This window comes from Sprattus sprattus (genome assembly GCF_963457725.1).
Source record: "Sprattus sprattus genome assembly, chromosome: 17".
NCBI classification, from domain to species: domain Eukaryota; kingdom Metazoa; phylum Chordata; class Actinopteri; order Clupeiformes; family Clupeidae; genus Sprattus; species Sprattus sprattus.
The window spans coordinates 4,132,804-4,150,474 of NC_137915.1; the positions used below are offsets into that span (position 1 = coordinate 4,132,804).

The 17,671-nt window shown below is 42.3% G+C and overlaps 1 protein-coding gene across 1 annotated transcript; it reads left to right on the forward strand.

Annotated features, from left to right (window-relative positions):
• Positions 1-278: 278 nt before the first annotated feature.
• Positions 279-7,183, forward strand: LOC308378233 (protein-glutamine gamma-glutamyltransferase 2-like; the record flags this gene model as incomplete). Its single annotated transcript, XM_080855093.1, has 13 exons — positions 279-288; positions 1,528-1,698; positions 2,028-2,267; positions 2,505-2,623; positions 2,725-2,853; positions 3,102-3,279; positions 3,652-3,784; positions 4,133-4,242; positions 4,357-4,599; positions 5,316-5,597; positions 5,895-6,058; positions 6,470-6,603; positions 7,000-7,183. 13 exons carry the CDS (start codon positions 279-281, stop codon positions 7,181-7,183), a joined length of 2,097 nt encoding a protein of 698 aa, XP_080711219.1.
• Positions 7,184-17,671: the final 10,488 nt, after the last annotated feature.

A 17,671-nucleotide genomic window follows, 5' to 3' on the forward strand; every position in this document is an offset into this window, starting at 1 on the left:
TTCTCTCTCTCTCTCATAGTCACATAGTGTGAATATGCACCAGGATGTCACAATAATGTGTTAATGTAAATGTTTAATTTCTTCAGAAGGGCTGCGCATGGGGTGTGAACTCTTGTCGGGAAAAGAACCCCTCTGGCATTCCTGGGAACTGAAATCCAGGGTATGACAGGGTTTAAATAAGCCACACACACTCTCTCCCTGCAGATCCACACTTGCTGGGACGACTATCTAAACTACATCACTAGGAGAAGAGAATACTCATACTCTCAACATCAACTATGGCGCTTGGTAAGTCCTGTATTTCAGGGGTTCTCCACCATGGGGCCGGGGCCATCAGGGCAGACTTATTCATTCATGTCTATTATCAGGGGGGCGTCAGGGAGCTGCAAGGGGGCATTCAGATGATGGGGAAACTATTTAAAACAATGAGCCTTAATTATCAAGTGAAATACACTAACATTTGTATGGAGAACTTTCCAAAATGTAAACTCAAAACTAATTTCTATTTAAAATGAAATTAGAATTTAAATCATCATTAAAACATTTGGTATTCCTATTTTGTGAATTGTGGCACCTATCAACTTTCAAACTCTATGGAAGCCTGGAAGTATTGATAAATTAGTCCTATTACAGAATGCCTCAATTACAAAACTTTAATAACAGTAAGTGCTAAACTAAAATAAATAATACAAACAAGATAATATTATACAACAAGCCTTTTACTACCTGTGGATGTATGGGAAAGGGGAAATGGAAATTAAGGATTCCACTTATGATAGGTCGGAAAAAGTATTTTTTTTAAAGTTTTTATTAGGTCGAATGAAATAAGCTTTGCACTTTGGAGTGAGTCCAGATGGAGTCACAATGATGACAGGCAGGCTAGTTATCACGTCTCCTGGGGGAAGGAGAGAGGTGGTGGGGGAGTAATTCCTTGGACATAAGGAGGCCTTTGGGGCAAATAGGTTGAGAGTCAGTGCCTCTGCAAGATACCTGTAAATATGTGCAGATTACTACCAGTTGTGTCTAGGAATCAGTGAAAAAAAACGAGTTGAATACAAGTTTAAGTGTTAAGAGATGATAGGCTTCGTGATTAACAGAAACTAGTGGGGCAGTAACGTTAGCCTATTACTACAGCTAAGTATGTGAAGGTAACTTCTTTATTTAGCCTAACATTAACATCTGAAGGTATTTTAAGATGAAGTCTAGGTTAAAGAAGTTGTTCATTCTTGCAGGTTTGAATTGAAATTTAGGTTGAGGCCTACTCGTAAATGTGTAACGCGAATGCACACAATTTGCCATGCCATTGCATGTTAGGCTACATTGGAACCTGGTGTTGTTTTCATTTGGCTAGATCTTAAATGTCTTTCGAACGGTGGTGGCAGCGGGTCTAGGGCACTAAAACAGGTCCAGCAGCATTGATGCTTTTCACCATAGATATCAAGGAACGCAGCGCGCTGTCTTTCGTTGTTGTCTGGACGCAAACACTAATGGTAAAATGTACGTACGTTTTGGTATGATTTCTGGTAGAGATAAGCAAGGTTCTGCTCCACGTCAAGGAAAACAATAAGGAGCACCGCACTGATGACGTAAGCGTAAAACGTTTGATGGTGCGCCGTGGCCAGAGTTTCAAAATCACTCTCCACACCAATCGGCAGTTCCAGCCTGATACCGACACGCTCCTTTTTACTGCGGAGACAGGTATGTTTATGTATCATCATTCTTCTTTATGTATCATCATTCTGGTCAGTATTAGTATCAGTCACACAAGGAATACAGTGCATTCAGCTTTATCTGTATGTGTTGATAGCGATGCCAATTTCCTCATTCATGTTTTTCATCAGTCTTTATGCATCAACATTCAAACTGCCATTGCATAATACAAGTCACACAGATGAGAAATGCAATGCATATGACTGGACAAAGTGTGATCTTAAAGGCCAAGTCATCCTCTATTTTGAAACCCTACCCACATCATGAATATGCTCTGTCATGAACAGGCAGTAACATCACATTGGCTTTCCCTGCAGGACCCAAGCCATCAGAGGAAAAGGGCACGCGTTGCGTGTTTGGTTTCCCGAAGTCGACGGGTGCAAAGAAAGCATGGACAGCACTGGTACAGGAGAGTGGCCGATCTTCCATGACCCTGGCTATAAGCAGCCCGGCTGATGCCAGTGTGGGCTCTTACAATCTGTATATGAGGGAAGGGTTACACTCCTCCCCTCAGTCCATCGCTAACATGGTGCTCCTCTTTAACCCCTGGTGCACAGGTATGCACTTCCTGAAACACACAAGCACAAACAGACATGCAAGGCTCATATGTAAACAAATGAATGCTGATGTGAGGTGGCCTATACACACAGACAATTGTTACACTTATGCATTCCCCTGTCGCATTGGTCTGAAAACTTACCGGCCTTGTCTGTATATGTTTGTGCTCTCTGTTTTTATGGATGTGTGTGTGTGTGTGTGTGTGTGTGTGTGTGTGTGTGTGTTGATGGATACAGAGGACTGGGTGCATCTCCCAGAGGAAGCTGAGAGGCAGGAGTATGTGATGGCTGAGGATGGCATCATCTACACAGGATCTGCTGACCGAATCGGCCCCCTTGCCTGGAACTTTGGACAGGTGCGCTAACAGCACATGTGTGTTTTATGATTCTTTGAGAACTAGCCAGTGGGATGTGTAGGTTCATGTGTTTGTGGATGCTGTCTTTGCTGCTCTTTCAGTTTGAGGAGGATATGGTGGACATCTGCATGAAGCTGCTGGACATGAACCCCAAGTGTTTGAGGGACCCTGCTGAGGATTTCTCTGCCCGCTGCAACCCCATCTATGTAGGGAGGGTGGTCAGTGCTATGGTATGCACCGTTGTTTCTCTCCCTCTCTCTCACCCTCTCTCTCTCTCTCTCTTTGTGAGTTTTGGACATTGTTGTATTGTATTTGTAAAAACGTCTGTGTGGTAATTGTTTCCTTATTTCTTTTAATTCCTGTTTAATTTGATTAATCTATTTAATTTGACCGGAAAGCACTTTGGTACAACTCCTGTTGTTTGTAAAATTCCTAGACAACCAAAGTTGATTTACTTGACTTGATTTATTCGCAACAGATCAACGCTAATGATGACCGTGGTGTCCTGGCGGGTCGCTGGCAAACACCGTACTCGGGAGGTGTGGCCCCCACCAAGTGGAGCAGCAGCGTGGACATCCTTCGGCGCTGGTACAAGAGCCATTGCTCGCCCGTGAAGTACGGACAGTGCTGGGTGTTCGCTGGGGTCATGTGCGCAGGTGAGAATCGGAACGGTTGGCAACATTTATGTCTATTGTCTAATTTCAAGTTCGAGTTTATTATCATATACTCATAAATCATAAACAGCATTTATCAGTAATGAATCCACATTCTTTGTGCTCAATGTCCGTTCAATTTAGAGAATAAATACCTTTCACAATTTCATGTCTATGGTACCACTGATGCTGTAATGGTCTGGAGATTTCTGATTACTGTTCTTCCTGATGTAAAACTTCTGTACATCACAAGATGAGAGCAGTCTCTTCAATCATAGATCAGTCAGGCTATTATTAAGGCTATTTCATACTGCTTGGCTAGACAGTCAACAGTAAAGATATCGAGGTCTCACTGTGTTTCTGTGTGTGTGTCAGTTTTGAGGTGTCTGGGAATCCCATGCCGTGTAGTCAGCAACTTCCAATCTGCCCACGACACTAATAAAAACCTGACCATTGATAAGTACTACACAGACGAGGGGAGGCCTAAGGAGAGTCCTGACAGTGTGTGGTGAGTGTCTTATTAGAAATTAATGTTAATGTGTATAGTATATGTAGGCGTTTAGGGAGTCTCCTGTTAGCCCCTTTTCGACACTTGGTCGGCCTACTGAAGACTGCTGCTCAGTTAGATAAGACTGGTGTCCCTTTTAACCACTGTTGGCAGACTTACAGAATTGTTCTATATTTTCATTCCGTAGCATTTTGGTGTTTGTCAGTGCAGAGGGTCAAATGAACGTTTGCTTAGTCGTTATTTACAGTATCTGTGCCAGTTAGTATTACCCCAAACTCACTATGTGGAGGAAACCCTTAAATTGCCTGATACAGATGAACTTACTTATGTGTGTGTTTGTGTATTCAGGAACTTCCACGTGTGGGTAGAGGGATGGATGAAGCGGCCAGACCTCTCTGGGGATTCAACATACAATGGCTGGCAGGTGCTGGACCCGACCCCACAGGAGGAGAGTTCAGGTAACACACACACACACACACGCACACACACACACACACACAAACACAAACACACACACACACACACACACACACACACACACACAAGTTACTGAAATCCCTCTTGTCTCTTAGGAGTGTTCTGCTGTGGTCCGTGCCCTGTGAAGGCTGTTCTGGAGGGACACACCGACCTGAAGTATGACGTGCCGTTCGTCTTCGCTGAAGTCAACGCCGATCAAGTCTTCTGGATGCTCATGAGAGACGGCTCAAAGCACAGGCTCCAAACTGAAACCAGTCAGATTGGCCAGAACATCAGCACTAAAGCTGTAGGCGCTAACAGACGGGAGGACATCACAGCCAGCTACAAATACCCAGAGGGTGAGGGGAACATCACACACACTGGCTTACACAGACCTCACTATCACACACACTGCCTGAAACAGACCTCACCATCACACACAATGGCTTACACACACCTCACCATCACACACACACTGGCTTACACAGACCTCACCATCACACACACTGGCTTACACAGACCTCACTATCACACACACTGCCTGAAACAGACCTCACCATCACACACACAATGGCTTACACAGACCTCACCATCACACACACTGGCTTACACAGACCTCACCATCACACACACTGGCTTACACAGACCTCACTATCACACACGCTGCCTGAAACAGACCTCACCATCACACACAATTGCTTACACAGATCTCACCACAAGATAGGCAAGAGCATTAACTTCCCATAAACACACACTCTTTTCTAGCTACCCACCCTCTCTCAAGTGAATGACAGTCTTAAAGGTGCTAATGTGTTGTTGTCATTTTAGTATAAACTAAACAATTAACTAAAATATCCACAGAATACAAAGAAATAACATATTTGACATGATGTCAAAGACAGAAATGCCCTGGAAGATGAGATATCTATTGCTGTTAGCATGCTAACGGCGGCCTATCCTTTCATAATTCCACTTTGTGCCTCAAGAGGCGATAGTGAGTCACTGTAGTGAAAACGGCAAGCAGTGGGCAAAATTCCCCTGCCCCGTGCACTGATCCTGGTGCTCGTCCTCTTAGGTTCTAAGAAGGAGCGTCTGGTGTTTGAGGAAGCCGTGAGGAGAGGAAACGAACACAAGCCCCGCCCTGTGCTACCACTGAAGCCTCCCGCGCTGAAGCTGGAGATCACAGAGGAGAAGGAGCCAATCTCTGGACAGGATCTGGAGCTGAGTGTGCTCCTCCACAGTGAGCTCTTGCGGGAGTTCAGTGTAGAAATCAACGCTCAGGCCATGAGGTACACAGGCCAGCCCGACAGCCTGGTGTACAGGGAGAAGAAGGAGGTCCTGCTGCAGCCCAAGCAGGGTGGGTGTACCGGTGCTCTGGAGGGACAGGGGCTTGTTTTTTGGGTGGGCGGGAGGTTTCAAACATAGTGTTTACATTTCTGACTCTGAATTACACTTTCTGCATGGGTTTAAATTGATACTCATTTTACTTAGTCTCATCGACAGAAATGTCACCTTGTCAGTGTAATTATCTTTAATTAAACTATCTATCTAAACTAATCTATTAAACTATATATATATGTGTGTGTGTGTGTGTTTGTGTGTGTGTGTGTGTGTGTGTGTGTGTGTGTGTGTGTGTGTGTGTGTGTGTACACAGACTTCAAGATTCCCATCCGGATCCCATTCTCCTCATATGGGACCAAGATGCTGGACAACAACAGTCTGAAGATCTCTGCAGTGGTGTACGACAAGCAGCACCCAGGAGATCGCTACCTAGCTGAGAAGGACATCGTACTGAAGGGGCCTACAATCACCATCAAGGTTTGTCCACAGTTGTGTTTGCATAGTTCATATTTGAACCAACATCATATTATTGTATTAACATGTAATAGACACTAGACGTAATTGACACTTCAGAACTTCATACAGATACTGTATATATATATACACACACACACCGTTGATCTTCAGGAACCATCAGTAATGTTGTAGGTAGAATTCAGAGGCTAACTGAATGAGGCACCAGCACACTTATACTGACACGATCATGGATCCAGTTCTAAGAGTAGCATACTGCTAGAAAGTATACTATTATATATTCTGTGGATAGTTTTAATTATTCATGTCAATTGCCAATAAAGACCTAGAGAGAGATTTGGGAACTTATTGACCCTGAATCTCTTGTATTGCAATGGTGAAAGTATTGATCTCATGAAGTTTGCTTGTTCTTAGGCGCCCAGCACATGCCAGCAGTTTAGAGAGGTGACGGCGGAGGTCATCTTTGAAAACCCCATATCCAGCACAATCAGGGATGGCGTCCTCACGCTAACAGGCAGTGGGCTGTTGAATCATACCATCGTGGCCAGGTAACACACACACACACACACACACACACACAGACAGACAGACACACACTGACACACACACAGACACAGACAGACAGTGGAGAAAGAAGGGTCCTTTGGGGAACTTATCCCATTTGAAAATGGCTCTTGCATTTCAACTGACAGAGTGAATGTTCCCTGATGGCATATTTTACCTCTCATTGCTCTCTAAGACTGTACTCTTTTGCGAGCTGTTAAAAACAACATAAACTCTTCAAAGTGGCTGTGTGTGTGTGTGTGTGAGATGGAGTACAGTTTGTCTTCAGGAAAGCACAGTGTTTGAGCAGCTTTTGACATTTCATTTGAGTCATATATCCTTCCCAGTGAAATACTACCTATTGATTGGACATTACAATGTTTGTATTTGTGCGTTTGTAGAATTCCTATGATAAAGGCTGATCAGCGCGTGCGTTTTCGGGTCCCATTCACGCCCTACCGAGCCGGTTCCAGGAAGCTGATGGCAGATTTTGACTGTGACACCTTCAGGGACATAAAGGGCAGCTGTGATGTGGAGGTCAAATCCGGTCTGGTTTTCCCTCCCTGGACCATCTTTGGAGCATAAATGGGCAATGGGGGGCTGATAGAACCACTTATTGCCCTTTTCCTGTTGATATGAACTGAGTGCCTATATTATTTTGTATCATCTGATTCTGTAACTCACACCCCTGGATATGCACTGTGTGTGTCTCAGTAAGAGCATATAGCTGATTAGATTCTCATTAGATTCTATCAGTTTACACTGTCCAACACACACTTACACATAAACACACACACACACATTCACATCAACAAGTGTTAAGTATCCTACAGATTAAAGTGTTAAATATCTTACAGATCTAAGTGTTCAATAGATTTTTCTACTAACGATAGTTTGTTTTGATTTCAAATCATTGTGTCGTAAAATCCTGTTCTAACTTGCTCAGACTGACACCATGAATCTGAGGTTTGATGTAAAAAAATGTATGTTCTTGTTCTAATAAATATATTTAATATCTTGACACCTCTAAGTGTATGAATCTTGGGTTGTTCTCAACACACACACAAACACACACCGACACACACACACAAACTCTCCACGTTCTTCTGCCTTTCTTCAGTCGCTCATGAACAGTCACCATTAGGTCAGAGAGTTACACTACCGGTACATTACATTTGGTCATGTAGCAGACACACACACACACACAAACATGGTCACTTAGCTGACACTTTTATCCAAAGCGACGTTCAAAGGAGAAAACAATCAAGCTACGAGCAATAGAGACCTAGTGTAACATTAAATACCACTTTACATAAGAAATGTAAGCATACGTTCTGTTGCATTGTAATGAAACAATTGAGTGGTCCACAAGATAAACCTACAGAGACCCTCTTTATTTGTGCTTGTAGTTTAGTCTTTAGTAATAGAGCAAATGAAAAAGGATCCACATTAGGGCCAATAGTATAAGTATATTAACTATAGTCTTGCTGTGTGTGAACTGCTCAGTTATCAAACTGTCTATAGGCAGGTTGAGTTTGCCCCTTTTCCACCAGATCAACATTTCGACAACTTCGTTTCGTAAGGATGGAGCCTGGTAACGAGAGATTTGCGTAAGGACGAACCCACCCGATTGGGATGAACCGGCTGTAGTACATACCCCACGCCTGTTGGTGGCGCTTTAGCGCTGCTACAGACAACTGAAAAAAACTTGAAGAAACGTAGAAGAAGACAGGAGGACACAGGTAAACAGCCAGTAGACAAGGTTGTGGATTATTCGGATTTCGGAAAGTACAATATCCGCGTCATACGACGTCATACACAGGGGGTTCAGGAAGGTCTTAAAATGCCTCCTTCCTTCCTTCCTTCCTATCAAGAGAGCAAGGAGTGTCCCATTGTGCTTAAACCTTCAGTTCCGCTTCAGTCAGAGACCTTGAAAATACGTCACATAAGGGTCGTTTTTCAAGAGAGGGTCTGAGCTTCCTTGATGCCCTAATGGCAGCATTTATTACCTACAGCAAGGAGGTTATGCGATCGGGTCCGTTAATTTATTTATTTGTCCGTCTGTCTGTGGACAAGATTTCTCAGAAACTACTGGGCGGATCTTTCTGAAATTTTCACAAGAGGTGGATCTTGCTCCTGGGACATCCCCATTAAAATCTCGGATTGCTCTTGCTTATATTATTTCTAGTCCTGTCAGACAACGATAGCTGTTTGTGTAGCCTACTAGCTAGCGTTAACTGTACGTGAAGGACAAAGCCCTCAACAATAGCCTACATTTGTTGTTAGTAATAAAACCCTGAAATTGGAAGCAATAGTAAACAATGTGTATTTTTTCATTAATTTAATTATTAATGTATTGTTCTTTTTATAATTAGCATGCATTCTGAAGTGGCTCATGCTGGTGAGGTAATGACGTGAAACAAGGCAATAGTGCCGTCATGTTCTATGATGACGACATAGCGTTCCACAAAGTCTACAAAAGTGAGGTCATTGTTTGTTTTTCATTTCATCATAATCATTATTTATTCAGGGAGTATTGATTAAGCCCAGGGCTCTTTTGCAGCAATGTACTGATTGAGGGTACATAATAAAGATGAACAATAAATAAACAAACCATTACAAAACAAAACATACAAAACACATTATAAAAGTCAGAAATTAAGTGTAAAAATACAAAACACATTATAAAAGTCAGAAATTAAGTGTAAAAATAATAATAACAAAGTAAAAAAAAAACATTTTTAAATTTTATAGCCAATTCACTGGCGTAAATACGTCCACTATAAACACGTATCATATTTTCATGGAGGTTACTACATGTAAACCAGCAGATACTAATTCCTGCATTCAAATAATATATTATGAAAGTTTGGATGAAATGGTCATTTATTATCACATAAGCATTTAATTATCACGGCAAAACAATTACGCTGCACTGAACTGTAAGTAAAGTTTTAAAAAGTTAAAATAACTAAACCTGTAATTATTTCTTGTGAACGAATATCATTCACGTCTTACTAAACATAGACACTCGAAAGTTAACGAGGTTAATAAATCCTTTCTGTTAACTCTTCTGAGCCTATGCAGGTTAGGCTACGTGAAAAAATATCCAGAGCCCCGTATCCGAAGACCCAGTCAAAATGAACGAAACATTTCGGTTTTCTCTAGCTTCCCATGCTGAGCCTATGCAGATCACGTGAAAAATGATCCAAATACTTGTATCCGGCAGATGACCTAATCGTTCACCTCCCGACCGTCTTTGGATCAACGTTTCGTTCATCTGCCAGATATTGGTCTTTCGTTCAATGATTCGTTCTTTTGCCGGATATCAGTCTTTCGTTCAATGTTTCGTTCTTTTGCCAAACGTGTCTTTGGGTCAATGATTCGTTCTTTCGCCAACCGTGTCTTTGGATCTATGATTCGTTCATCTGCCGGATATGGGTATTTCGTTCAATGATTCGTTCTTTTGCTGGATATCGGTCTTTCGTTCAATGTTTCGTTCTTTTGCCAAACGTGTCTTTCGTTCAATGATTCGTTCTTTTGACAACCGTGTCTTTGGATCTATGATTCGTTCATCTGCCGGATATGGATCGTTGGATCCTTTTCCACGTGACCTGCATAGGCTCAGTACAGTCAGCTAGAGGAAACAGAAATGATTCGTTCTTTTTCCGACTGGGTCTCTCGGATACGGGTATTTGGATCATTTTTCACGCGACCTGCATTCAACAAATCATTTCTGTTTCCTTGGCTTAGCCAATGCAACCGTCCCAGTTGTCCCGATGCGTGGTCATGAACGAGAAAAAGAACAAATCTTTTTTTTGAGAGGACTCGTTACTCTCGAGTCGTTGTAAGGATTCGTTCAAAATGAACGAATCGTTCACGAACGACACATCACTAATTCTTGTATAAATTACAATGGTGGGTCCTGAAAGCGTCTCCTGTGACAAAGCCAATAGCACTATGGTATATACAGAGTCCAGGAGTTTAAAGGCAGAGGGTGCAGCATACATGTAAACAATGTCACCATAGTCAAGACCTGACAACATTGGCCCTCATTCTCGATCATTTTCTGTAATTCTTCAGAAATGTTTCTTACGCGACTTCGTAAAAACAACGTAAGGGAAACGCTTCCGCTGCATTCCCGCACGCTTGAAAATGCGTGGATTTGCATACATACACACCCCGCCAGCTCCTTATTAGGGCACGCAACCATAGCCAAGTGTGCTGTCGGAATTTCCCAAATCCACACGAAAGCAACTCGTAACAGGTGTTCATTCTTACGTTGAACTTCCAAAGTCCGTAGAACACATTTAAGAAGTCACTTTAAAAAAAAGAAAAATCGAAAAATAGCCACCATAAATGTGAAGACTGGTCACGAGTAGGAGTATAAATCGCAGTAAGTGCATGTAATAGTACTTAGAGATTGGGGTTAGTGTTTATTTATTTATTCACTTACATTTGCAGTGCTGTGTACATTCACATTCAGTCATTTAGCAGACGCCTTTGTCCAAAGTGACGTACAAGGGAGAGAATAGAGACCCAGCTACGAGCAATAGAGACCTAGCGTAACAATAAATACTACCTCGTAGAATCATGACTGTAAATGTGGAACGTAATTGTTAATGATACAAATATTCTCGTATTTATTATTATTATAATTATTTTAATCCGAGTATGTCTGTAGAGTTGACGTGAACGCAATCACCAACGGGTTTTCACAAATTCAACCAGTACAATTCAACCATTAACCCTTTTACAGTTTTTTCCTATCGTTTTAGGCAATTAACCTAAACCATGTTCACATTCCCTAAACACTTCACACATTGAGCACACCAGTAGACCATGTGAACCAAACTGTGGTTACTTGCCCCTATGCTTAGATACAAATGCTGGCAATGACACCTTCTTCCAAATTTCATGGATACCTGCCCCAGTCAATGTTCACTACCGGCAAAACGCTGTGGAACTACAGCGTATTTTACCAATGTTTAGATACTCTGTTCAAAACAGTTAACTTTCTGTTCAAAACCTAACTTATCAGTAATTTAGATCACTGTAGATGGAAAGATGCTGCATTTGGACAAACAAATGAAGTTATATGTTTGAATAAGAAAAAATATTTAGTTTTTTGTTTACAGTATTTATTTTATTTTACAGTAATTACTGTATTTAGATTTGTTCCCCCCTGTGCACCATAGTTCTTGGTGAATTGGCATGGAATTACTTTTTTTACGTAAAAGCAACACTACATACAATGATCTGTACAAAAAACAGAGAATACCTGGCTGTCATTTCAGCTAAAGACCTACCCAGGTGTTTGTGCCTCGTTGCCACATATACAAAAGGGGCCATCTTTGGCATTTGCTTTGGCCTTCTTTACGTAGTTGGTATAGCAAAATGAATGCAGCAAGAGCAAGAGGCAGAGGTAGAGGTGGAGGAAGAGGTGGAGGTGGAGGTGGAGGTGGAGGTGGAGGTGGAGGTGTCCAAATCCCCAAAAAGTAAAGCACAGTGAAAAAAACTGTTGTGTTTGTGATTTGTTTCTGGATCATATATTACGTACTTACTGTATGTAATTTGCATTGCAAAAACTGAAAATTGTTATTCTCAGTTTCTCATAAAACACTTACAGTATTTACTGTATTTACAATTACAGTACAATTTACCACACTCAATTGTGACATCTTTTATGGGAGGTAAACCGACATATGAACACTGTCAGCAGATACTTGGCTTGGATTGTCATACTGTAATATTACAAACTTTATTACTGTAGTCCAAAGAAGTGTTTGTCTGTGTTTTTTCTCTTTTTTTCAATGCAACACTACAGGAAATCTATGCCAAACTGGAGGACACAGCAACATTTTATATATGCAATTGGCAATGCTTCAAGATGTTAGTGTTTTTTAGGTCATAATGTTCTGAGAGGAAACATGTGTTAAGTTATGGCAGCATTGTTTGTGGTGTGGTTGTTGTAGTGCATTTTGCACCAAAGGTTAACAGATATGCAGAGGTGTGTGTCTCTAAAGCCCACTGTGTTAAGTGATAGGGAAAAGTGACCATAGTATGGGTACATGACCGAAAACGATAGGAAAAAACTGTAACACAGAGTTTTTTCAAATGTCATTCCTCAACGCGATTCCTCAAATAACCACAAGAGGGCCCCGTGGAATCGCATTTGAGAAGATTCCGGAAGAGTTACGACTGCTATTTCGCGTTCTGAAAGTCTTCTGAAGTTCAGAAGAAATCGCAGACGAAAAAACTATGGAGAATGGCAAATGTTTTCCTAAATCCACCGAAGTGGAGTTCAGAAGAAAATCCTTCTGAATGTCTTCCCATAACCACTCACAAGACAGTTCCTGAAGAGCTTCTCCTGACTCTCACGGAGATACAAGGGAAGGCCCTTTAAAGATGCAGTTTGTCTATGTGCAGTGTTGTCAGATGTCTGAAACATTACAAGATGTAATTGACATATAAGAAGTAGAGTAAACATGCAGGCAGCTGTCCTTTTCGATATCCAGAATGATTGCTATGATTGCTCACTGTGAAGGTATGTCCACTGAAAGTGCTTTTTGTGTCACTTACAGGCTAACATCATTATCAGTGTCTTACAACATTATGAAAAGGCTCCCCACAGAGCAATGTCTTTTTGTTTTTAAGATTAAGATACCCTTTGTTTAACAAGAAAAAGCCACTATATCTCAGTAATTTTATGTCTTTGATCAACCACTACCTGAGTTGGCTCGCTTTGTAGTATTTCATTTTGGGCCTTAACCTGGATAGGCTTCTTACCCTCATTATGATCAGTTAAGTCTACAGGAAAATTCATTTAATCAATCAGTTAATTTAAATATTGTTTCCGTTTTGTATTATTTGATCAGAACTGTTTAAAACATGTAAACATTTTTATAAATAAAAAACGTCACAGCAAATCTCATAATATATAATGTGTGGGACGCTGTCGCAGGTTTGAAGTGAGCGAACAAAGAGGATGCTGTCTGTCCTGTTTGCAGTTTCGTTAAGGTAAACAGACAGCCAAACTCAATTACACAAGCCAGCCAGGTAGTGAGCGCCTTGCTCCTTTAATGATTTGTCAGGTGAAATGTATGAGTGAAGCTGTAGGCTACAGAAAAACGGAATATACTGTGGTGAAAATGGAACGATTGACTGTGACAGGACACACTACACTGATTGCTGCGGTTGTTAATTTGCAGCTATGGCTGCACACACCTGAAAATTATGAGACTGATGGTTTTAATAGAGGGGAGGGAAAATGGTCGTGACACGAGAGACAGGGCACGCTGTAAGCAGCCGCTGGTTGTTCACACAGACTGCGGAGATGCTTGGCGAGAGAACTTATTCACGTGTGATGTGTTATTTATTCAGACTCTAATGTGTACCCAAAGTTGCATGTGTGTTGCGAGTGAAGGCCGACGTGAGCTATTTCTATCAACTATGATAATTATTATTGATACAGATCGCCTGATTGTTTGGAGTGCTTTGACCGGACCAGACTGGGATTTAATTAAAGGTGGTGGTGGCAGCTTATGGTCACTATCCGTGGGCTGTTTTAGTTGTTTCATATTACAAAGGTTCCGTGATCTCTAGCTGTGTTTCACACATGAAGCTATGTATGCAGGGGAAGACTGCTCAAGCTCTCTCTCTTAACTTACTGCCATTACAGTGAGTCAGTTGCTGAGACAGATGATCAAACTTACTAACGCCTTGCAGAGCAGATGAGGATATTTCCTTTCAATCATCAACTGCACTTTGTCCTATTTGACGCCTTGGAGATCCTCACTAAACTTCACTGTGTCCCACTGAGTTCAGAATGTCAGTGCAGGAGATATTAAATCTAATAACGCATAGGAGGCAAGATGAAGTGATTTACCTTCAATGATCAGCTGTACTGTGCGATCTCTCACAGTCCCTGATGACTGCTCATGGATCTCCACTCTGTATGTTCCTGCATCTCTCCTCTCTGCAGGGTTAATAATCAGGGTCCCGTTATCAGGAACAAACTGCCACCTCTGGAGGAATGATGGGATGTTGAACTCTTTATCAAACTCTGTCTTGGATCGTCTGAGTCTAAAAATGGTTTTATGATCCTTATGAATCCTCAGGGCATGCCCACTGCTGTCCCTCATCAGCTGTAGATACACAGGTCCTCCCAGAGCCCCATAACATGCAGCATCCTGAGTGGCATCACAGATGGAGTCCACACCTGTGTAAAAAGAGGAGATTTTGTCTCATTATTTGAACACATCTGTATCAGTGAGATGGACACACAACGGCCCACATCTGGCATTTACCCGGCCCACAACCGGCATTAACCCGGCTCACATCTGGCATTAACCCGGCCCACATCTGGCATTAACCCGGCCCACATCTGGCATTAACCCGGCCCACATCTGGCATTAACCCGGCCCACATCTGGCCCTACTGCACAGATCAGGCCCTAAGGCAGGGGAGCCATCTGCTCCCAGGGTTGACTTTAACTTTAAATTTACCTTTTTACTTTTACAAGTTATAAATGAGTCAACTAAAGCTGTACTTAAAGGTGCATTAAGGATTAATAGCTATTCGCTAAAGGTATGCTAGCAGCTAAAACTAACGAAATCTCTTGAAATGTGCTGACTTTGACATTATGACAAACTAATTACTCAACCACTGTCCTTACACAGTCAAACATCAATCATGTGCAACACAAGACTAAGCAAGACTGCAAATAAGCTACTTACTAGATCGGCAGAAGGTAATCAAAGTCAGGTCGGCGGGCATCGGCAGGCAAAACTACAGAAGGCAGTTATATGCCTATCGACCCTGCTATGCCATTGGCACGGACGCAATTCTCCATATTAAAAGTCATTGTAGCGCCCCAATTTTTTTAAAGCTGTTATTTTAAGGTTAAACTGCTTATCCTAACCCTAACCCTGAAGCATAATTGTTGCATATTGTGCCTTTAAGTCAAACACAACACAACACACATCTCACAACACACATATCCAGCCAAACGCTTTGATGTGATTCTAAAACTGCTTACCTTTGGAGGCTCCAGCCAGTAGTAAGAGCAGAAGAACAGCCTGCATGTCTGTGTGCAGAGAGATAGAGGTTCAGTAGGAGATGCTATGCTACTGAGGTGATGTAGGATGAGTCTTCTGCTGTAGTATCCGTTGTTTCCACACACTGATATCTGAGGTCCAGTAAGTGAAACTGCAGAGATGATGTGAGCTGAGTCTACTGCTGTAGGAGCCTCTGTCACACTGCTGTATCGAGTCAAGTCAGCCTTTATGGTCATAACTGCATATGCATGTGTTATATGTGTTTGTGTGGTTATGTCTCACTCATGTAGAAATGGTTTCACAAGAGAAGTAAGCCAAAAACACAAGGGGCAGAGACAAGTTACAGAACCAAGCCTCAGGCTGACCCACATCTAGCATTAACTGGTCCACATACTACTGCACTGATCTGGCTCTAATGCAGCAAAGTCATCTGTGTGTGTGTGTGTGTGTGTGTGTGTGTGTGTGTGTGTATGATCATGTTCTGTCCTTCCTGCATGTACCAGTTTGCCCTGATGTAAGTCACTTTGGACAAAAGCGTCTGCCAGAGACCTTACGAAAAGATGAAGTGTTCTCTCTCATGTGCACAATGTGTTTGCCTTGAGCGACACAACACAACACCCAGGACCGACACTATACGTGATAAGAGAAAAATAAGATTGTGTGTGTGTGTGTGTGTGTGTGTGTGTGAAGAGAAGTGTAGGTGTAGGTCTGTCAAAGAGAAAACACACCAGAAACGATAATTCAAATACATAACCCCAGCATGTTTTATTGTACATTACACATTACAAACCTCAATCAATTATCAATAATCAATCAAGTGTCAATCAAGTGTCAAATAACAATTTGTATATTAAACAAATAGTAATAAATATCAATCTGTTTATTTAAAAACTGACATTTTAGCATAGTCATCTCTGAATGGTATCAGTCTAATTAACTATAATGCTAAAGAAATTAAAGCTGATTTTTCTTCCCAAAGCAACAAAGCCTGGCTATGGCTGTGCTGTCAGTCCTCAAACTCCCAGCTCTTTACTCTTTAGCAGACACGTAACCCTGAGGGTGTTACACCACACAGCCAATAGATGTCTAGTCCAGGGCAAGAGACGTGATCACCGGCACTACTGTTCAGAAGATACGTGACACTCAGGGTGTTAACACCACACATAGTGGTCTAGTCCAAATGAGGAGACGTGACCACCAGCACTACTGTTCAGCAGATACGTGACACTCAGGGTGTTAACACCACACATAGTGGTCTAGTCCAAATGAGGAGACGTGACCACCAGCACTACTCTTCAGCAGCACAAAACTCTGTTGAACCTCACTGCGTTTGGGGACGTAGGCATGGGGTGTATGAATGTAAAAAAACATGCACAGCTCTGTGTAACCTGAGTGTGTCTCTGCTGCTAGTTTCAGTAGAGTAGGAATTCGGCGTTCACCACCACCCCGCTCTGTGTAACCTGAGTGTGTCTCTGCTGCTAGTTTCAGTAGAGTAGGAATGGTGCGTTCACTACCACCCCGCTCTGTGTAACCTGAGTGTGTCTCTGCTGCTAGTTTCAGTAGAGTAGGAATGGTGCGTTCACTACCACCCCGCTCTGTGTAACCTGAGTGTGTCTCTGCTGCTAGTTTCAGTAGAGTAGGAATGGTGCGTTCACTACCACCCCGCTCTGTGTAACCTGAGTGTGTCTCTGCTGCTAGTTTCAGTAGAGTAGGAATGGTGCGTTCACTACCACCCCGCTCTGTGTAACCTGAGTGTGTCTCTGCTGCTAGTTTCAGTAGAGTAGGAATGGTGCGTTCACTACCACCCCGCTCTGTGTAACCTGAGTGTGTCTCTGCTGCTAGTTTCAGTAGAGTAGGAATGGTGCGTTCACTACCACCCCGCTCTGTGTAACCTGAGTGTGTCTCTGCTGCTAGTTTCAGTAGAGTAGGAATGGTGCGTTCACTATCACCCCGCTCTGTGTAACCTGAGTGTGTCTCTGCTGCTAGTTTCAGTAGAGTAGGAATGGTGCGTTCA